Source organism: Hypomesus nipponensis, chromosome 9, assembly GCF_054491055.1.
Source record: "Hypomesus nipponensis isolate SF chromosome 9, ASM5449105v1, whole genome shotgun sequence".
Taxonomy (NCBI): domain Eukaryota; kingdom Metazoa; phylum Chordata; class Actinopteri; order Osmeriformes; family Osmeridae; genus Hypomesus; species Hypomesus nipponensis.
The window spans coordinates 5,057,501-5,075,000 of NC_140369.1; the positions used below are offsets into that span (position 1 = coordinate 5,057,501).

The following is a 17,500-nucleotide window of genomic DNA, read 5'->3' on the forward strand; positions in this document are numbered from 1 at the left end:
CCTCCTCTTCATAGCAGAGGGTCTGGCAGGGGAGCTGAGAAGAAGCCAGAGAGGCCTAGGCCGTCCAACAGGCTGGGAAGCTCTGTAGTTCAGAGCACTATCCTCCTCAGGAACCCCCTCATGCACGCTTCTACTGCCTGGGTCTGTTTCTGGGGTGGAGAGACTCACTACATGTCCCTTTAAATGTGCAGAGAGACCGATAAGGACAGAGCACCCAGTATCTTTCTGTCTGAGGGGCTGGTCACATGGTGAGGGATATAGAAGATACTAAAATGTGTGTGTGTGTGTGTGTGTGTGTGTGTGTGTGTGTGTGTGTGTGTGTGTGTGTGCGTGCGTGTGTGTGTGTGTGAAGAGAGAAAGAGATAGAGCCTGTCTGCACCTGTGATTGGTTCATCGTCACCAGCTGTGTTTGAGTCTCCAGAGTCTAAAATGATGAACCATGTCAGACATGATCCATAGAACCGACTATTCCTGTTTACCAGTGGGTTGTGCTTCTTGTTCATGTTAAGACAGTATGTTGTGTATTAGATTGAAGGTTTAACAACGAGTTTTGATTCAATCCACTAATTTATTTCATTTCTGCAACCCAAATTGCAGCTTTGTTTCAGGTGTATATTTTTCGATACCCCCCAGAATATAATACTGTAAACACAGCTGGGATGAGTTTCTAGTTGTTTGATTTTCTTGTACGACATTATAGCACCCTCTGCTGTTTGATAACACGCATGACGTGAAGAGCAACATGGCGGGGTTTTCGCTGCAGAGGCAGGCCAGACCTGGGTCGACTTGGCCCTGTGAGTCATGTCATTCACAACGAGTCCAGAAAAACCTATTTCCTGATCCTTCACTGGCCACAGTACAGTATGGAGAGGGACAGAGATTTTTTTTTTTATTACGCTTTTTTTTAAATGTTATTAACCACTAAGACATTCGGACAATCTAGTGTTCGAACACAATTAACAAAACTAGTAATTGCCAGAAAACAAAATAAAGGCATATTTGATGCGACATGTATCATTAGCATCAAGGAAAACAATTTTAACTTTCTGTTTAAACATAATTCAGTTCAATTCTATATTATACACTTATATTATATTTTAGTAACTTTGGCGCAGTTTGTCCCAGCCAAAGATTATGCGGGGGAAGCGCGTGGGGGAGGGTTCTATGAAAAGCGAAAGTTCAGGGGTTGTGGTTTTTTTGTTGTCTTTGTGTAAAGGAGTGGAGCTAGATCTCACATCACTCTTCCCTCTTCCCCGAATCCTTTCTAAACTCTCCCCCGGGTTTCTACCCTCCCAAACCTCTCCCCTTCTACCCTTAAAACCCCACCCTTCCCCCGAACATATCTTACAATAAGGAATAGGTAAGTTTATTTTTTAATATGTATTTTTGTCTTGATGACTGTAGGCAATTGATCGGCGTTTAACATGCTAGTTAGCTAGCTTGACTCGTAGTAGTCGGGCTAGCTTGCTACCTAGCTAGTAGGCTAACGACGGGCTTCACATGAAATTGTCAGGCCGCAAGAGCACGCAGTCGGCAAAACAGCCAACACACATTAAAACCCTGTTATATTTACTGGCGACATAGCTTTTGTTTCGAATAGATTCAATGTTAATAATTGATTTCAGAGTAAGCCGAATATGAGAAATCTGACTTTCTACGTCTATATCCATAGCTAGAGTTAAATGACAAATGTGCAGTCATTCATACTTGCTGGCTAGCTAATGTTAGCTAAAACACATGCTTCATTCACAGCTAGCTAGCTATAGCTCTCTGGTATCTGCTACGTAGTCTACACGCTGTGCAATGGCGGCTAACTACTAGTGCGGGTAGCGTGCCAAATAACAAATTGGATATAGATCTGAACTACATCGTACTAATATAGAACATTTGCTGAATTGGTCAATATTTTCATAATTGATATAGCCTACTAAAGGATTTCAACAAATCAAAATGAGCATTTTCCTAGTAATCTTGGTAAGCTTAACATTGCTTCGGTTGGCCAGTTGAGTAGAGCTACCTAGGTAGCTAAGTAGACTATCTTTAATGAATCTGCTAAAGAACTAGCTTGCCGGTCATTGTCTGACATCAACTAATGAAGGACAACACAATCTTCAAAAGTTGTCGAACTCTACACCCCAGACGTTTTGATCGGTAAAATAAAAAGTACGTTACATCATCTCGCTGGGTCTCTAAGTACCTTAATGTTATTTACAAATCTACTAGTTCAGGGTTTTCTTAAACGCAGTCTGCGTTTTTATGCAAGCTGCGTTTACACCAAACGGTGAAAACATTAGGTTGGTGATTGTTTTAGACAGCCTGTTGGGAGTCAGCAACTCAAAGCCTAAATTGCTCGTGTCTGGATCCTGACCTTCCTCTGGTTTTTAGTTCTCAGATCCATCCTAGTGACCAAAGACCCCAACAACAGCGTTGACCAGCCAGAAGATCTCCATCCATCCTGTGGTAATCATGGACTCCGGTGTCATCGAAGGAGGACTCAATGTCACCCTGACCATCAGGTTGCTCATGCATGGAAAGGTAAGCTTGTGCTGCACGTGTAGATATGTAAAGTCTTTCATTTGCATGAACTTGTCCACATTAACAAGCTGTATTCAGATTGTGATAGTACCAGTCCATATGTGTACTATTTCATTTACGTTTAGTCATTTAGCAGACACTTTTATCCAGAGCCATTTATGCGGCACATATGAAATAGCTGAATTATTGAGTGGTGTCAACATATTTCTTATTTTTTGTATTTCAGGAAGTTGGAAGCATCATTGGCAAGGTTGGTTCTGGTTTCAGTTAAAATGACTCATTCTGCGTTGCAATTTTCATTGGATCTTACACTACTGGCAGTGTTTAATTAACAATACTTTTGTCTCCACAGAAAGGCGAATCTGTGAAGAAGATGAGGGAGGAGGTGAGTTCACACTACTTTCCTGATAATCACACAGCTTCCTGTGTTCTGCTGTGTCAGCCAGTTGAGCTGTGTGTTGTGTTCTCTTTTGCCAACGGAAGATTCTTGTTCCTGGGTAATTGCTAGTGATTCATGTCTAGGATCCAGAGGCCCAGTCGGATGTAACGTTGCTCCTCTCCTCCTCCTCCTCTTCCTCTTCTCCAGAGTGGTGCTCGCATCAACATCTCGGAGGGAAACTGCCCAGAGAGGATCATCACCCTGGCTGGTCCCACTACTGCCATCTTCAAAGCATTCTCCATGATCATTGAAAAGCTGGAGGAGGTAGTCACCCCAGGACCCAGTGCCTTAACACGCCAACATGTTCACCTCATTGTTTGGCCGTACACACATCCTCAGAAATACAATGAGAGATCTTAACTCCCAACACTTGAGCTTGCCCTTAGTCACTAATACTCAATCTTTTTTTCCCTCAACTCCCATAGGTCTTTAAACTCATTATCTAACAGACTGTTAGATAATGTAAAAAACTGTTACTGACCTGTACCAAGATGTAACATTTTGGACACATTTTCCCATATATATATATATATATTTATATATATTTGAGTTTAATGTTTACCGTTGTTCACCTTTTGTGATCTCTTGTGCTCCCCCTCAGGACATCAGTAGCTCCATGACCAACAGCACGGCCACCAGCAAGCCCCCGGTGACCCTGCGCATCGTGGTGCCGGCCAGCCAGTGTGGCTCTCTCATTGGAAAGGGAGGATGCAAGATCAAAGAGATCCGCGAGGTACAGCTCCACACAGGCAGGGGGCTCCAGCATGTGACCCTGCCCCACTGAGCACTGGTAGTGGGGCTGTGGCGGGGATGCTAGTAGGCCAGAAACATTCAGGTTGCACAAACGCCCAGGGCAAGAGATCTCTGGGGAGGCTGGTTATGTGAGCCAACAACTGTGTTTTACTCGTAACCCAGGGAGTGAGGTGGCTGAGCGGTTAGGGAATTGGGCTAGTAACCCGAAGGTTGCTGGTTTGATTCCCAGCCGTGCAAATGAAGTTGTGTCCTTGGGCAAGGCACTTCACCCTACTTGCCTCGGTGGAATGTCTCTGTACTTACTATAAGTCGCTCTGGATAAGAGCGTCTGCTAAATGACTAAATGTAAATATGACCCTGCCCCACTGAGCACTGGTAGTGGGTCTGTGGTGGGGCTGCTAGTAGGCCAGAAACATTCAGGTTGCACAAACGCCCAGGGCAAGAGATCTCTGGGGAGGCTGGTTATGTGAGCCGACGATGGTATTTTACTCGTAACAGAGGAGTTAAGGATTGAAATGTTACGTACAGGCATGTGGTTGATCAGGATTTCCCTCCACCTCCGTTCCCCTCTTTGATCTTACATCACCCCCCCCCCCCCCCCCCATCTCCTCTCCTCAGTCGACAGGCGCTCAGGTCCAGGTTGCAGGAGACATGCTTCCTAACTCCACAGAGAGAGCCATCACCATTGCCGGCACTCCCCAGTCCATCATTGAGTGTGTGAAGCAGATCTGTGTGGTCATGCTGGAGGTAAGTGGACTCCTGTGCTGCTGGGTTCAGCTTCTTACTCTCTGTTATTACTGTAGACATGTTTAGACTTCCACCCTCATGTCAAGAAAATAACTTACTGACTTGAGACCTGTTATTATGTGAAGTTCCCCCACCATTTATTTTACAAATCAGATTTGATTGGTTTAAGGGTTTAAGTGATGTAGACCACTTTTGTTGTTCTTCCGCCTGCTTGTTTTTACATTTTCAAGTGAAATCCAATCCTATTCCCTTCCGTCTTTTCGTTTTCCTTTCCCTCTGTCCTCCATTTTCTAAACTCCTCTTGCCATTTCTTTTTTTCTCTCTCATCCCCTCTTTCCTACTTCTCATCTTCCATCCTCCAATGTACTTCTCTCTTTCTACTTCTCCACCTCTCTATCTCCTCCTACTTTTTTTTTTGTTCTTGTTCTTCCAATTTTCCTCTTCTCCTCTCCCTTCTCCTTCCTGTGTTGCTCCTCCCCCTTCTCTTCTCCTCTCCCTTCTCCTTCCTGTGTTGCTCCTCCTCCTTCTCTTCTCTCTTCCTGTGTTGCTCCTCCCCCTTCTCTTCTCCTTCCTGTGTTGCTCCTCCCCTTGTCTTCTCTCCTCTGAGCAGTCTCCCCCTAAAGGGGTCACCATCCCGTACCGGCCCAAGCCCTCTGGATCCCCGGTCATCTTCGCTGGAGGACAGGTACTGACAGGGCCACCTGCCCTCAGGGCCACAGGGCCACCTGCCCTCAGGGCCACAGGGCCACCTGCCCTCAGGGCCACAGGGCCACCTGCCCTCAGGGCCACAGGGCCACCTGCCCTCAGGGCCACCTGCCCTCAGGGCCACCTGCCCTCAGGGCCACCTGCCCTCAGGGCCACCTGCCCTCAGGGCCACCTGCCCTCAGGGCCACAGGGCCGCCCGCCCTCAGGGCAGCTAGCGGCTGGTTCTCTGGCTAACAAGATGTGTCGTCCGTCGGCATGGCTCCGAATTGTATCGAAATAAAATCAAATGTTTATAAATTAAACTGTGTTTTAGATTACCAGGCAGATAAATGCTGAGTTTCTCAGTTTGGGCACATGAGCTCTGGAATTCAGTCTGAGATCTAGGCTAGTTTCACTTCTTCTCTCTGTGTCTCCATTGTGTAGAGGAAATGGGTTCCCTAGACCACCACCATCATTCCCTGCTCCGCTAGGCACAAATTCGTTATTATTTGTTATTCGATCTTATGTATTTTTTTCTGTTGTTCTACTTTTAATCACGGACAGTGTCGAGACTTTTGACAATACTTTTAAAATAGGTTTGTCGTTGGTTTTATGGGGATTCTGTCAAGGCATGGACCAAACGTTGTGCTGCAGATTAAGCAGCTTTCATCAAGGAAAGGTTGTCTGCCAGTGGGCAGAGTCATTCACGTTTTTGTTGTCTTTTACAGGCGTATGCTGTTCAAGGACAGCACGCGATTCCACAGCCCGATGTAAGTCCTGCAGTCACCTCTTCATTACTGCCTGTCTTATGCACACGCTCACTATAGGTAGTAGCTTAGTGATGTCTACCCACGCTCTCTGTGCTTTAACGGCACATTCATGCATTGCTTTGTGCCCCTTGACATGTCTTCCCTGTCATGTGCTGTGCGGTGGTTGTTTGGATGTCCATGCTCAGTCAATGTTCTGTCCCCAACCAGCATTGTGCTACTTTTCTGTATACAAGACAACGTAGTTGCTAAAGTAATAAAGGCACACAACGTGAAGTCATACCCAGGAAATGAGCCCCAACAGAGAGAAGAAGCAGAGCTCCCCTCCTCCCCCCCGGTCCTCTCCTCCTCCTCCTCCTGTCCTCTCCTCCTCCTCCCCCCCGGTCCTCTCCTCCTCCTCCTCCTGTCCTCTCCTCCTCCTCCTCCTGTCCTCTCCTCCTCCTCCTCCTGTCCTCTCCTCCTCCTCCTCCCCTGTCCTCCTCCTCCTCCCCCTGTCCTCTCTTCCTCCTCCTCCTCCTCCTCCTCCCCCCTGTCCTCTCCTCCTCTTCCTCCTCCTCTCCTCCTCCTCCCCCCCTGTCCTCTCCTCCTCTTCCTCCTCCTCGTCCTCCTCCTCCCCCCCTGTCCTCTCCTCCTCTTCCTCCTCCTCAGTGCCTGTAGGAACATCTCCCACGTCTGTTGGTGTCACATGACCTGCCCAAACTCACTGGAGGTGATGGTCCCGGCATTGGGTGTTCTCTGGCTGGTAGTCCTCTCACGGCAGGGCCTACCTTCCCCAGGTGTAGGGTTCCAGTCTGAGTGATCATGTTGGCTGGTTTTGGTAGGAGAACGCCATCACTCTGAAGCGTTTCCAAACTCCCTGTAGTCCTGTGAGGCGGAAGACTTCAAGCGAAGCTTTCCAACTGATGCACCCTGCACTTGTGATGATGATGCTGAATATCTATGGGGTACACGGCAGGCGAACGCCATGAACACTAATGCTCTTCCCAGACTTATCGGTCCGCCACGATGAGTTCAGAACCACAACTAGGATTATAGGAGAGTCACATGACAGTTGCCTGTGTAGACTGAGTGGTCTTGTGTTCTGTTTTTACTGACCATGGTTCTTGTCCCGTCTTTCTCCCCCCCCCCCCCCCCTCCCATTTCTATCCCCGCCCCCTCTCTCGCTCTCATAGTCTTCCTCTGCCTCTATCTCCCCACAGCTCACCAAGCTACACCAGCTGGCCATGCAGCAGAGTCCCTTCCCCATCGCCCCCAACAACCAGGGCTTCACCGGTAGGCTGGCCTCATGAGTTAGGGTGTTAGGGGAGCTAGAGGGTGAGGTTCTGGGGTGTGGAGGCTAGATGTCAGGGTTCTGGGGTGTAGGGGTAGATGTTTGGGGTGTGGGGGGGTAGAGGTTTGGGTTCTGGATTTGGGGTCAATGTCTGTAGTGGGACTGCGACTGGCCTTGGGGCTTAAGGCTCCTGTGCCCAGGATTCTGACATGTGGCTAGTTTCCTGGGGAAAGGTTCGACTTGGTTAAGCTCAATTATGACTTCAAAGTTGTTTAACTGTTTGTTTTTTCCAGGTATGGATGCCTCTGCGCAAACTAGTTCCCATGAGATGACCATTCCAAATGATGTAAGTGCCTGTTTATTGGTACCTTCTAGCACTGTTACGTTCAACATCATTACTATCATGACCATCATGTCTTTAGTTTAATCTGATTTACATCTACTTGTTAGTATCGGATGTGGTTGGTTTACTCGTGTTCTTTCCTCCACAGCTGATTGGCTGCATCATCGGTCGCCAGGGCTCCAAGATCAACGAGATTCGTCAGATGTCTGGCGCCCAGATCAAGATCGCCAACCCAGTGGACGGCTCCGCCGACCGCCAGGTCACCATCACCGGCTCTCCGGCCAGCATCAGCCTGGCAGAGTACCTCATCAACGCCAGGTGAGACACCAACACACACACACACACACACACACACGCCCATCAAATGCTGTTAGCCCCCAGCTACCTATAGCATGAACCTCAGTCCAATGTAGACTCCACCAATGAGATCTCTCTCTAATGGTCAGCTGTTCTACCCATTTCCTTGTTTGTCAGACTCTCACTGACTTGCTATCAGTGTGTGCCTATGTTGATCCCTCCCCCCTTCCCTCCATCCATCCACCCCTCCATACTCACCCTGCCTACCCTGTAACCCATCCCGACTGTGTGTCCCTCTCTCTCCTTGTCTCTCTTTCTACAGTGTAGAGTCCTCTAAACTTCCCTCCTCCTCCTCGACCCCTGACCTGACCCTCAGCACCTCTACTACTACTACTACTACCACCTCTCCTGCCGCTACCTCTACCGCTACCTCCTCCTCCTCCTCCTCCTCCTCCTCCTGTGTGATGCCCCCCTCAGCCTCCATCTCTCTGTCCTTGTCGGCTCCAGGGCCCCCCTCCTCCTCCTCCTCCTCTTCCTCCTCTGACTCCCCACTCCCTAGCTCTCCCGCCTGTGTCTCCAGTTTGCTCAGCCTCAAGCCCCTCCCCCTCCTGGCCCTCCATGTAGTCAGTGGCTCCGCCCCCAGTAACTCCGCCCACTCGGTCAGCCCGGATGCCAAGCTCTCCTCAGAGCTGGGCTCCAAGTCGAAGAGGCGAAAGCTGTCCCCTTACTGATTGGATCGCAGTGGCGCACAGTGCAGACTGCTGAATGCTAACTATCCTCTGTACTCGCCTGGCTTTTTGTATGTGGCTTTACCACACGCTAATGCTAACAGCCAGATATAACTGGTTCTCCATAGTTATTGGGGTTACACTTTTTGTTTTTGTCTAATTTACTATAAGGACACTTGAGTCCGATCTTTCTAAGGAACTTTTGTGTCGTTTTAATCTGCATGGACACTTTTGGACTTGTTACTAAAGCTTGTTGTTTTCTCTTGTTCTCAGGTAGCCCCCCCTCACCCCTTATTTAACATGTCACCTCTTCAGTTCCTTTAGCGTAGATTTAGTTTTCATACGTAGATGTGTAGTACTAACAGTATAGGCTGCCTTTATTGTGAAATGTTTGTTCATGTGGAATTGTACTCACGGTCATATGCTAGCCACGACATGATGTTCTTGTTAGATGTAATAAGCATTTCAGTCATGATAGCTGTTTAAAGTCCCTTCCCAGACCGGTTATACCCTCAGGTATATATATCAAACACACCTTTTTCCTGTTGGTTTGCCAGAAGCGTCTGAAGATCCAGTTTTGTTTTGAAAACTAATTGTGTACCAGAACTTGGTTCTCCAGTATCATACTTTGTAACAGAATCCATGCTGTCGTTTTTAAAATCAAATAAGCAAAACTCCTTTTTAGTTCAAACTGGCCCAGAAGCCTGCAAACAGTTTAGTGACCGCTGACCTGACCCAAACAGCCTTGACCACTGATGAGGAGGATACTTCATGCTCTGAATAGGATGATGGGTGTTCTGTGGGGCAGAGGGAATGTTGTGCAGAAAGTGAATGTTGTGGTGTCAGTTTGGCTCCTGATCACCCCCCTGGTCTCTCGATGTCGTTTCTCTCTAGGCTCTCCTCTGAGGCTACTGGGCTGGCGGCCAACTGATCACTCTGCAACTGCACTAACCCCCCCCTCCACCATCGGCTCCCCCTACAGTGCTCAATGCAACTCTCCAACTTAGTTATATAAACTTCCTTATTTTGTTTTTGGTTGAAGTCATGTCACCCCCCCCCCCCTCTCTCTCTCTCTCCATTAATTTGAACTGCATTTATTTATTTTTTTGTTTTTATTCAGAATTTGGTTTTTAATTCCCTTTTGAGTCCAGTTGGAGGTTTTAATGATTTTTTTTTTCTTTGTTGGATGGAAAACTCCCTCTCCCATCTTTCTTTACTATCACAAAAGAGTAGAGGTGGAAAAATCTGAATAGGCATAGCTTTAGTTCTGTACAGTCAGATTTTTCTTTAAAACTGAAAAGACAAAAAAAAGGAAAAATAAAAAGTCTCAAAAATATAGATTGCCTGTTTTTTTCTGTTCTCCTCCCCCTCCTAACCCACCAAAAATCCACTCCCCCCTCCCCCAAGTTATTCACCCATCACAATATTGTCAAAATCACATGATTGTGAGGCCCTGTGATGTCATGTGTGCATTTTTTTAAGGGGGAGAACGGTAAGTCACGGGGTGGTGGGGGGCACTAGCTTGTACATGATCAGAACGGCTACTGTAGACCCCCCCCCCTCCATCTAACCCTATGAGGCTGATGTTCCACATCCATTTGAATAATTGATAACTGTTGTCTCACCATAACCACCCTTATTTTTCTTTTGTCATTCCTATTTTTCCACCTTCCCCTTTTGCCCATATGATCTTATTGTTTAGATTTTTTTCTGGGAGTGGGAAGGGGAGCGGGAAGGGTTGGGGAAAGCTTGGGCTGAAGGCTCTGGTCCAGAGAGGAAGGGCCTCAGTTTTTGTAAAGATACTACTTAAAAAATAAAAAAAAGTTGGAATATTTGTTTTAAATGGAAGAAAATATTTTTTTTTAACTACCAAAGGGGGATTGACTCCTAAACATTGAGTGGTCTGTTTGTAAATGTGAATCAGACGAAGAACTGAATCATTAAACTGAAGCTAGACAGAGAAAGGGTAATGAGTTGACACTAGTTTCCTGCTCTTTGCTTTGCTCGAGTAAGATTTTATTTTTATTATTTGCAGGAAGAAAAAAAAAAAAACTACTTTGTGCACGTTTTTTTTTTGTTTTGGATAAACTGTAGACCTGGGTGCCACAACATTGTTAAAGACAATAATAAAGATGTGAAATGCTCAAACTACAACTCTTGTGTGCCATGGTTCTTCACTTAGTCTCCACAAACTCTTTACTCAAAAGTTATCAGGTTTTAGACAGTGAGGTTTTTATTTATCTTAATTTGTTCCTTAAATATATTTATTGTACACAGTTACAATACATAATGCCATATAAAAACAAACATTTCATTTCCAAAGAAGGTTGTTTTGAGACAGCCTACCAGAAATATGCGTGTCCACCTCCCAGTCAGCAGAGGGCAGTAGTCTTGCTTGTTGGCAACATTTTACAGATTCTAAATCGTTACTTTAAAGAGAAATATCTCATATTTCTAATGCTCAAAGGGGACTGAACTTTTCTTTACAAATCGAGAGCTGTCTAAAGAAGAACACCATGGATTCTACAAAATCGTCAAGAACACAGGAGCTGCCAATTTGTAGCTTATAAAATGTGACCTGCTTAGTTGCTTTGATAATCATCAATTCTATCAGATTTTCTCAACACTAACCACATGGTTTGGGACATCTGATATAGCTGTAACAGTTTACTCAACTATTCAAACACATTCAATCATATTCCTGCAAATAAATTCAACGGAGTAATTGGGTGATAAGCACCATCAAAGTTACAGTAGTAGATGTGATGCTTTCCCACATGAAGGTGTTGGAGAGTTACATCTGCACACAGGTGTGACCTATTCGAATGTCTTTACTTTCATCCCTCCTTTCCTTTGAAGAGATCTTGCATCACCTCGACAAAGGAAAGTAAGAAGGATGCATCAAAGTATTCAAACAGAATCTTAACATTAGACCCTGAAAATATCAGTGAACTGTTCTTTTAAGGCTCAGACCTTACAATGGACGCAGACCTGCCTGAAGCCCTGTCGGCTCCAGATCAGCCAGGCTTCCCCATCTCTGATCTAACACGACTGGATGGGTGTGCTTCTCGACACAGCTGTGACCAATCCAAGCTTCAGAAGGGGGTTTTGTGGTTTTATCAAGAGAAAACAGAAAAGGCTATCTATTTTTTTTTGTTCACCTTTCATGGCCTAGTTGTCAGACATCTGTTCAGTTGACTGCTCGTTGTGTTGTTGTTGTGGTGGTGATTCTCCTCGGACTGAGTCACCTACACTGTGACTGCTCATTGGCCAATATACACGACCCTTACTATATTACAAGCATGCTTTAGTGACACCGTACACACATATTGGTGAAGGATTGTTCCAAAATGCTGGGTTGTGTTGCATTTCATTATGGAAAACTGCAATACCAAATCAATAGTTTAATTTACAAAAGCAAGTGTGCCTTGAACGATGCAGGCTGTAGGTCATGAGAGGGGATTGGTTTAGAGTGGCCATATTGCTTGTTCATTGCTCTCCGTTCATCTGTCCTTGGTTTCATTTAACTCAACAGAGCCATCTAGTGGACAACATAAGCACCATTTCATTTGACAGCCTCAACGCTTTAACTCGTAGATTTGTTCCTTATACAATATAAGAGGTAACCTATTTACAAACATCTTAAAACAAGTAAAGTACAGATTGTATAAAATGACAACAGAATCCCTGATGCAAATAAAAAAAAATGTAAACAAACGTAATCGTATAAATGTAAACATTGATTTCAGCTCTAATACTAGAAAATGAATTCCCTCACAATAAATTAAACTGTGCATAACGGTTTCGAGAGGAAATTCAAAAAGCATAACCAAATGACCACTTGAAATCAGTTCAACTTAAATAGAAGTGCAAGCACCAACGCCTGGGCCAGCGCCAGGACTGTCGACATGAACGGAACGCTACAACACCCTCTCGGGTTTCCATAGTGACATAAGTGAATGAGACAGTTCACAGATAATTCAATATATATATGACACTCATAGACATTGACATAAAAACAATGGACGTGTAGGTAACAAGGATGAAAAATAGACAGAATCTTTATTACCAGAATGTGTAGAGTAGCAGTGTCTTCTGCTGTCGGAGACCGCAGCGAGGAAGGAGTTGAGGTGTTTTTGCAAGGCCCGGGGGCTCAGGTGTGGTTGTAGGAGTGAGGCCTTGGTCTGCCGTACAGACATCTGTCCAGGACCAAATCTCTGTGACCTTGTGGGGCCAGAGAGTCTAGGTAGATGTGACCTTGTGGGGCCAGAGAGCCTAGGTAGATGTGAGTGTTGAATGTTGGAGGGTGGGGTGTGTAGGTATTTGTGGCCTTGATGGGTGAGGGGAGAGGTCTATGTATCTCTGGCCGTGGAGGGTGACGGCCTGGGTCCATGGTTCTCTGGCTTTGAGCTCCTCACCAGTTGGGGGGTCAAATGGGCTCGGCGCTCCCTGAGTGGTCCAGCTCAGCACTGTCACAGTCTGAGTCGTCATAGAGGCCCTGGGTGAGGGACAAGACAAGTTAGTATGGAGCAGGCTACACACTTTGGAGTCCACACTGGTACGGTGTACGACATGTGCTTGGTGTTGGAGCGTATCTATTTGTCTGTTTCTCTCAATCTCAATCTGTCAGTCTCTCAGATTTTTGTAGTCTCTCTCTCTCTCTCTCTCTCTCTCTCTCTCTCTCCTCTCTCTCTTTGTCTATTTGTAGTCTCTCTCTCCTCTCTCTCTCTCTCTCTCTCTCTCTGTCTCTCTCTCTTTTTCTCTCTCTTTTTCTCTCTCTTTTCTCTCTCTCTTTCTCTCTCTCTTTCTCTCTCTTTCTCTCTCTCTCTCTCTCTCTCTCTCTCTCTCTCTCTCTCTCTCTCTCTCTCTGTTTGTCTATTTGTAGTCTCTCTCTCTCCCTCTCTCTCTCTTTGTCTATGTCTCCGGTCCCACCTCATAGTGGTTCTGCCCGGTGTTCAGCTGGGTCTTCACCTGCCGCAGCGCCGCCTCCTTCTCGGACAGCCCATCAGAGCCCTGCCCCGGGTCTGCTGGGATCTCCGAGCCCTGGGAGAGGAGGTCGTCGCTCTTGTCGTCCAGCCGCTCGTCCGTGTTAGTGCTGACCACGTCGGGCGTGCCGCTGTGGGAGTGGTCGGTGGTGTTCCCCTCCTCGCCGTCCGACACCGACAAATTCTCGGAGCTGAAGGTGGAGAGGGACTGACACTTGGTCATGCTGACCGGCCGTCTGAAGGGGGAAACGCACGTCAAACTTGGGGCTCTGTAGTACTTTTTCTACTTTTCATATTTAAGATTCGTATATGTTTATCGTAGGCACCTTCCTGCCACAGTAAATTCCCTTGTTTGTGTGAACTTACATGGAGAATGAAGCTAATTCTGATTCTGAACTGACGAGACTGAGATTTACTGGTCATGGCTCGTCTAATAAGCAATCAACTGGAATATTTCTGTTTTTGCTTGTCTAAAAATCTAGCAATATATGACAGTAATTGCTGATCTAAAATACACTGGAATGGTTCTGCGTTTGCTTGTGTGAAATCAAGCAGAATATGACTAATTGCTTAGCTAAAATAAACTGGTCTGATTAAACACAGTTGATCTCTAGCATTTACTGTAACAACCCTTACCGTCTCCGTGGCAACTCCACCTCGCTATCCACCTCCCCCTCCTCTTCTTCAGAAGAAACGCCACGTCTCTGGAGAACAGAACACAGTACAGTCAAGTAGAATACAGAACATCAGTACGGTTATGGTGAAAAATGCTTGACATGGTGGCAAGGCCGTACAAGTGGAGTGGAAAATGAAAGAATTCAAGAACCGTTACTTGATTTGACATTGGAACAAGTGTTCTCATCCTAACTTGTCATAACCAAGCAGATTTGTCTCGCTGCGCGAGTCCAAAACATCAGAGTAAAGGCAGAGTTTCTCTGTTAAATGGGAGTCAGTTGGCTGAGCGGTTAGGGAATTGGGCTCAATCAATCAGAAGGTTGCAGGTTCGATTCCTGGCTGTGCAAAGGGACGGGGTGTCCTTGGGCAAGGCACTTCACCCTACTTGCTTCGGGGGGATCGTCCCTGTACTTACTGTAAGTCACTCTGGATAAGAGCGTCTGCTAAAGGACTCAATGTAGATGTAAATGAAGTGTGAGGGCTACAGGAATGCTGGTTGTGTTCGAGTCCTCCAGAGGGCCTCCAGGTCTCACCTGACTGCGGGTGACGGCCGCCCTGTAGAGGAGGGCAGCCGGGGTGAGGCGCTGGCTCCTGGGGGAGCGACTGCTCGCCGTCCCCTCCTCCTTGTCCTCTGCCTCCTGGGGCAGCCGGGGCCCCCCCAGCACCGCCCCGCGCCCCGCCGCCGCCGCCGCCGCCCCCGCCGCCCTCCCGCAGGGGGAGTCCGGACTGCTGGAGAACGGGATGGAGACGGCGTCTTCGCTGGGCGTGTCGCTGCGCGGCGGCGTCTCCGCCAGGTCGTCGACGCCTCCGCCCGCGTCCCCGCCGTCCCCCGTGCCCGTGCCCCCCCCTCCCAGGCCGGCCGAGGCGCTCTGGCTCCCCCCCCTCTCCAGGCCGGCGGCGTGGCCCTTCCTGCGCCCCTCCGCCTCCAGCGTGGTGGAGATGAGGTCCGGGCTGGAGGAGGACATCTTCTTCAGCAGCAGGTCGTGCTGCAGGCCCCGCAGGGCCGCGCTGGGGTCCAGGTGCTGCTTACTGGGCAGGGAGGTGGTGGTGGTTGTGGAGGAGAAGAGGGTGGAGGATAAGGCCGCCTTCAGGCCCGCCAGGTCGCCACTGCTGCCCTTGCCGGCCTTGCGGTAGCGGGGCTTGGCCCTGCGAGAGCGGCCGGGGGATGTGGAGCCCCTGTTGGGGCAGGAGGGGATGGTCACCTGGGTCATGGAGGAGTCCAGCTTGGGGAGGATCACCTCTGACTTGAGCAGGTCTGGTCTGCAAGCACAGGGAGCAGAGACAAGGAGACATTAGAGAAGAAACTCCGACCTCTGTGACCTCCGTCATGTGAGGCATTTTTTCAGTAGCTGTAGTTGTTTCTTTTTCCGGCTTGGCACCTCTCCTGAGGTGTTTGCCTCACCTCTTGCTGTGGGAGGGAAGCTTCTGGGGAACGTTGCGCTTCTTGATGAGTTTCTCCATGGAGCTGGAGTTCCCTCCCTGTCTGGAGAGCTTGTTGAAACAGCCAGGGTGCTTCTTATCCAGGGACTGCTCCCTCCTGACACACACACATACACGCCGAATGTAAGCAATGACCACAGTAACTTTTGTAGGATATAGTTAGGATTATTGTCAGAGAGTAAAACAGTACTGCTCAACAACAAAACAATCTCTCTCTGTATGACACATCCTAAATTCCTGCTTTACTCAACCCTGCAATCCTTCACTGAAACCTTCAAACGACAAAGCTAGGGGAGTCAGAAGGCTGAGCGGTTAGGGAATCGGGCTAGTAATCAGAAGGTTGCTGGTTGGATTCCCGGCCAATAAATTGATGTTGTGCCCTTGGGCAAGGCACATCACCTTACTTGCCTCAGGGGAATGTCCCTGTACTTAGTCTAAGTCGCTCTGGATAACAGCGTCTGCTAAATGACTAATTGTAAATGTAAAGCTACAAACTCCAAACTGAAAGGCATTGTGGGAGGTGTAGTCCTACTTGAGCAGCTCCTTCTCCTTGAGCTCCAGCTGCAGCATGACGGCGTTCAGCTCCATGTACAGGTTGTTGGCTCTCTCCAGCTTCCTCTCATAGTGCTCACGGATGTCCAGGGCATGTCTGTCAGGACACACACACACAGGGTTAGGGCTAGGGCTATACAGGGTTAGGGTTAGGGCTATACAGGGTTAGGGTTAGGGCTATACAGGGTTAGGGTTAGGGCTATACAGGGTTAGGGCTATACAGGGTTAGGGCTAGGGCTATACAGGGTTAGGGTTAGGGCTATACAGGGTTAGGGTTAGGGCTATACAGGGTTAGGGCTAGGGCTATACAGGGTTAGGGCTAGGGCTATACAGGGTTAGGGTTAGGGCTATACAGGGTTAGGGTTAGGGCTATACAGGGTTAGGGTTAGGGCTATACAGGGTTAGGGCTAGGGCTATACAGGGTTAGGGTTAGGGCTATACAGGGTTAGGGTTAGGGCTATACAGGGTTAGGGTTAGGGCTATACAGGGTTAGGGTTAGGGCTATACAGGGTTAGGGTTTGGGCTATACAGGGTTAGGGTTAGGGCTATACAGGGTTAGGGTTTGGGCTATACAGGGTTAGGGTTAGGGCTATACAGGGTTAGGGTTAGGGCTATACAGGGTTAGGGTTTGGGCTATACAGGGTTTGGGCTATACAGGGTTTGGGCTATACAGGGTTAGGGTTAGGGCTATACAGGGTTAGGGTTAGGGCTATACAGGGTTAGGGCTAGGGCTATACAGGGTTAGGGTTAGGGCTATACAGGGTTAGGGTTAGGGCTATACAGGGTTAGGGTTAGGGCTATACAGGGTTAGGGTTTGGGCTATACAGGGTTAGGGTTAGGGCTATACAGGGTTAGGGTTAGGGCTATACAGGGTTAGGGTTAGGGCTATACAGGGTTAGGGTTTGGGCTATACAGGGTTAGGGTTTGGGCTATACAGGGTTAGGGTTTGGGCTATACAGGGTTAGGGTTAGGGCTATACAGGGTTAGGGTTAGGGCTATACAGGGTTAGGGCTAGGGCTATACAGGGTTAGGGTTAGGGCTATACAGGGTTAGGGTTAGGGCTATACAGGGTTAGGGTTTGGGCTATACAGGGTTAGGGTTTGGGCTATACAGGGTTAGGGTTAGGGCTATACAGGGTTAGGGTTAGGGCTATACAGGGTTAGGGTTAGGGCTATACAGGGTTAGGGCTAGGGCTATACAGGGTTAGGGTTAGGGCTATACAGGGTTAGGGTTAGGGCTATACAGGGTTAGGGTTTGGGCTATACAGGGTTAGGGCTAGGGCTAT

General features: G+C 47.8%; 3 protein-coding genes across 11 annotated transcripts in view; 1 reads left to right on the top strand and 2 right to left on the bottom strand.

The window, feature by feature from the left end:
* Window positions 1-134, bottom strand: part of ripor3 (RIPOR family member 3) — a 19,656-nt gene extending 19,522 nt beyond the window's left edge. The window contains exon 1 of the mRNA XM_084704866.1: window positions 1-134. This exon is cut by the window's left edge and continues 109 nt beyond it. The gene's annotated coding sequence lies outside the window, so the exon portion shown is untranslated.
* Window positions 135-1,181: 1,047 nt separating this feature from the next.
* Window positions 1,182-10,717, top strand: LOC146272466 (poly(rC)-binding protein 2). Of its 9 annotated transcripts, none has more exons than XM_084704553.1 (13): window positions 1,182-1,360; window positions 2,386-2,535; window positions 2,762-2,785; window positions 2,888-2,920; window positions 3,122-3,238; window positions 3,576-3,707; window positions 4,346-4,474; window positions 5,082-5,159; window positions 5,887-5,928; window positions 7,098-7,197; window positions 7,489-7,541; window positions 7,687-7,856; window positions 8,158-9,558. In XM_084704553.1, exons 2-13 carry the CDS (start codon window positions 2,467-2,469, stop codon window positions 8,564-8,566), a joined length of 1,356 nt encoding a protein of 451 aa, XP_084560679.1. In that variant the 5' UTR covers window positions 1,182-1,360; window positions 2,386-2,466; the 3' UTR covers window positions 8,567-9,558. The 9 variants fall into 9 exon arrangements, with proteins under 9 accessions (XP_084560679.1, XP_084560681.1, XP_084560680.1 ...); XM_084704555.1 differs by having other exon boundaries at window positions 7,125-7,197; XM_084704554.1 differs by having other exon boundaries at window positions 5,085-5,159.
* Window positions 10,718-12,339: 1,622 nt separating this feature from the next.
* LOC146272467 (mitogen-activated protein kinase kinase kinase 12-like) overlaps window positions 12,340-17,500 on the bottom strand; it is a 13,835-nt gene continuing 8,674 nt past the window's right edge. The window contains 6 exon segments of the mRNA XM_084704552.1: window positions 12,340-13,061; window positions 13,496-13,784; window positions 14,185-14,252; window positions 14,757-15,483; window positions 15,626-15,760; window positions 16,196-16,312. Coding sequence (XP_084560678.1) covers window positions 12,978-13,061; window positions 13,496-13,784; window positions 14,185-14,252; window positions 14,757-15,483; window positions 15,626-15,760; window positions 16,196-16,312 — 1,420 coding nt within the window. The 3' untranslated portion in view covers window positions 12,340-12,977.

Coding starts and splice junctions, on each gene's coding strand:
- LOC146272466 (XM_084704553.1), top strand. CDS start 2,467: ATGGACTCCGGTGTCATCGAAGGAGGACTCAATGTCACCCTGACCATC. Junction 2,536..2,761: donor GGTTGCTCATGCATGGAAAG/GTAAGCTTGTGC, acceptor TTTGTATTTCAG/GAAGTTGGAAGCATCATTGG. Junction 2,786..2,887: donor TTGGAAGCATCATTGGCAAG/GTTGGTTCTGGT, acceptor TTGTCTCCACAG/AAAGGCGAATCTGTGAAGAA.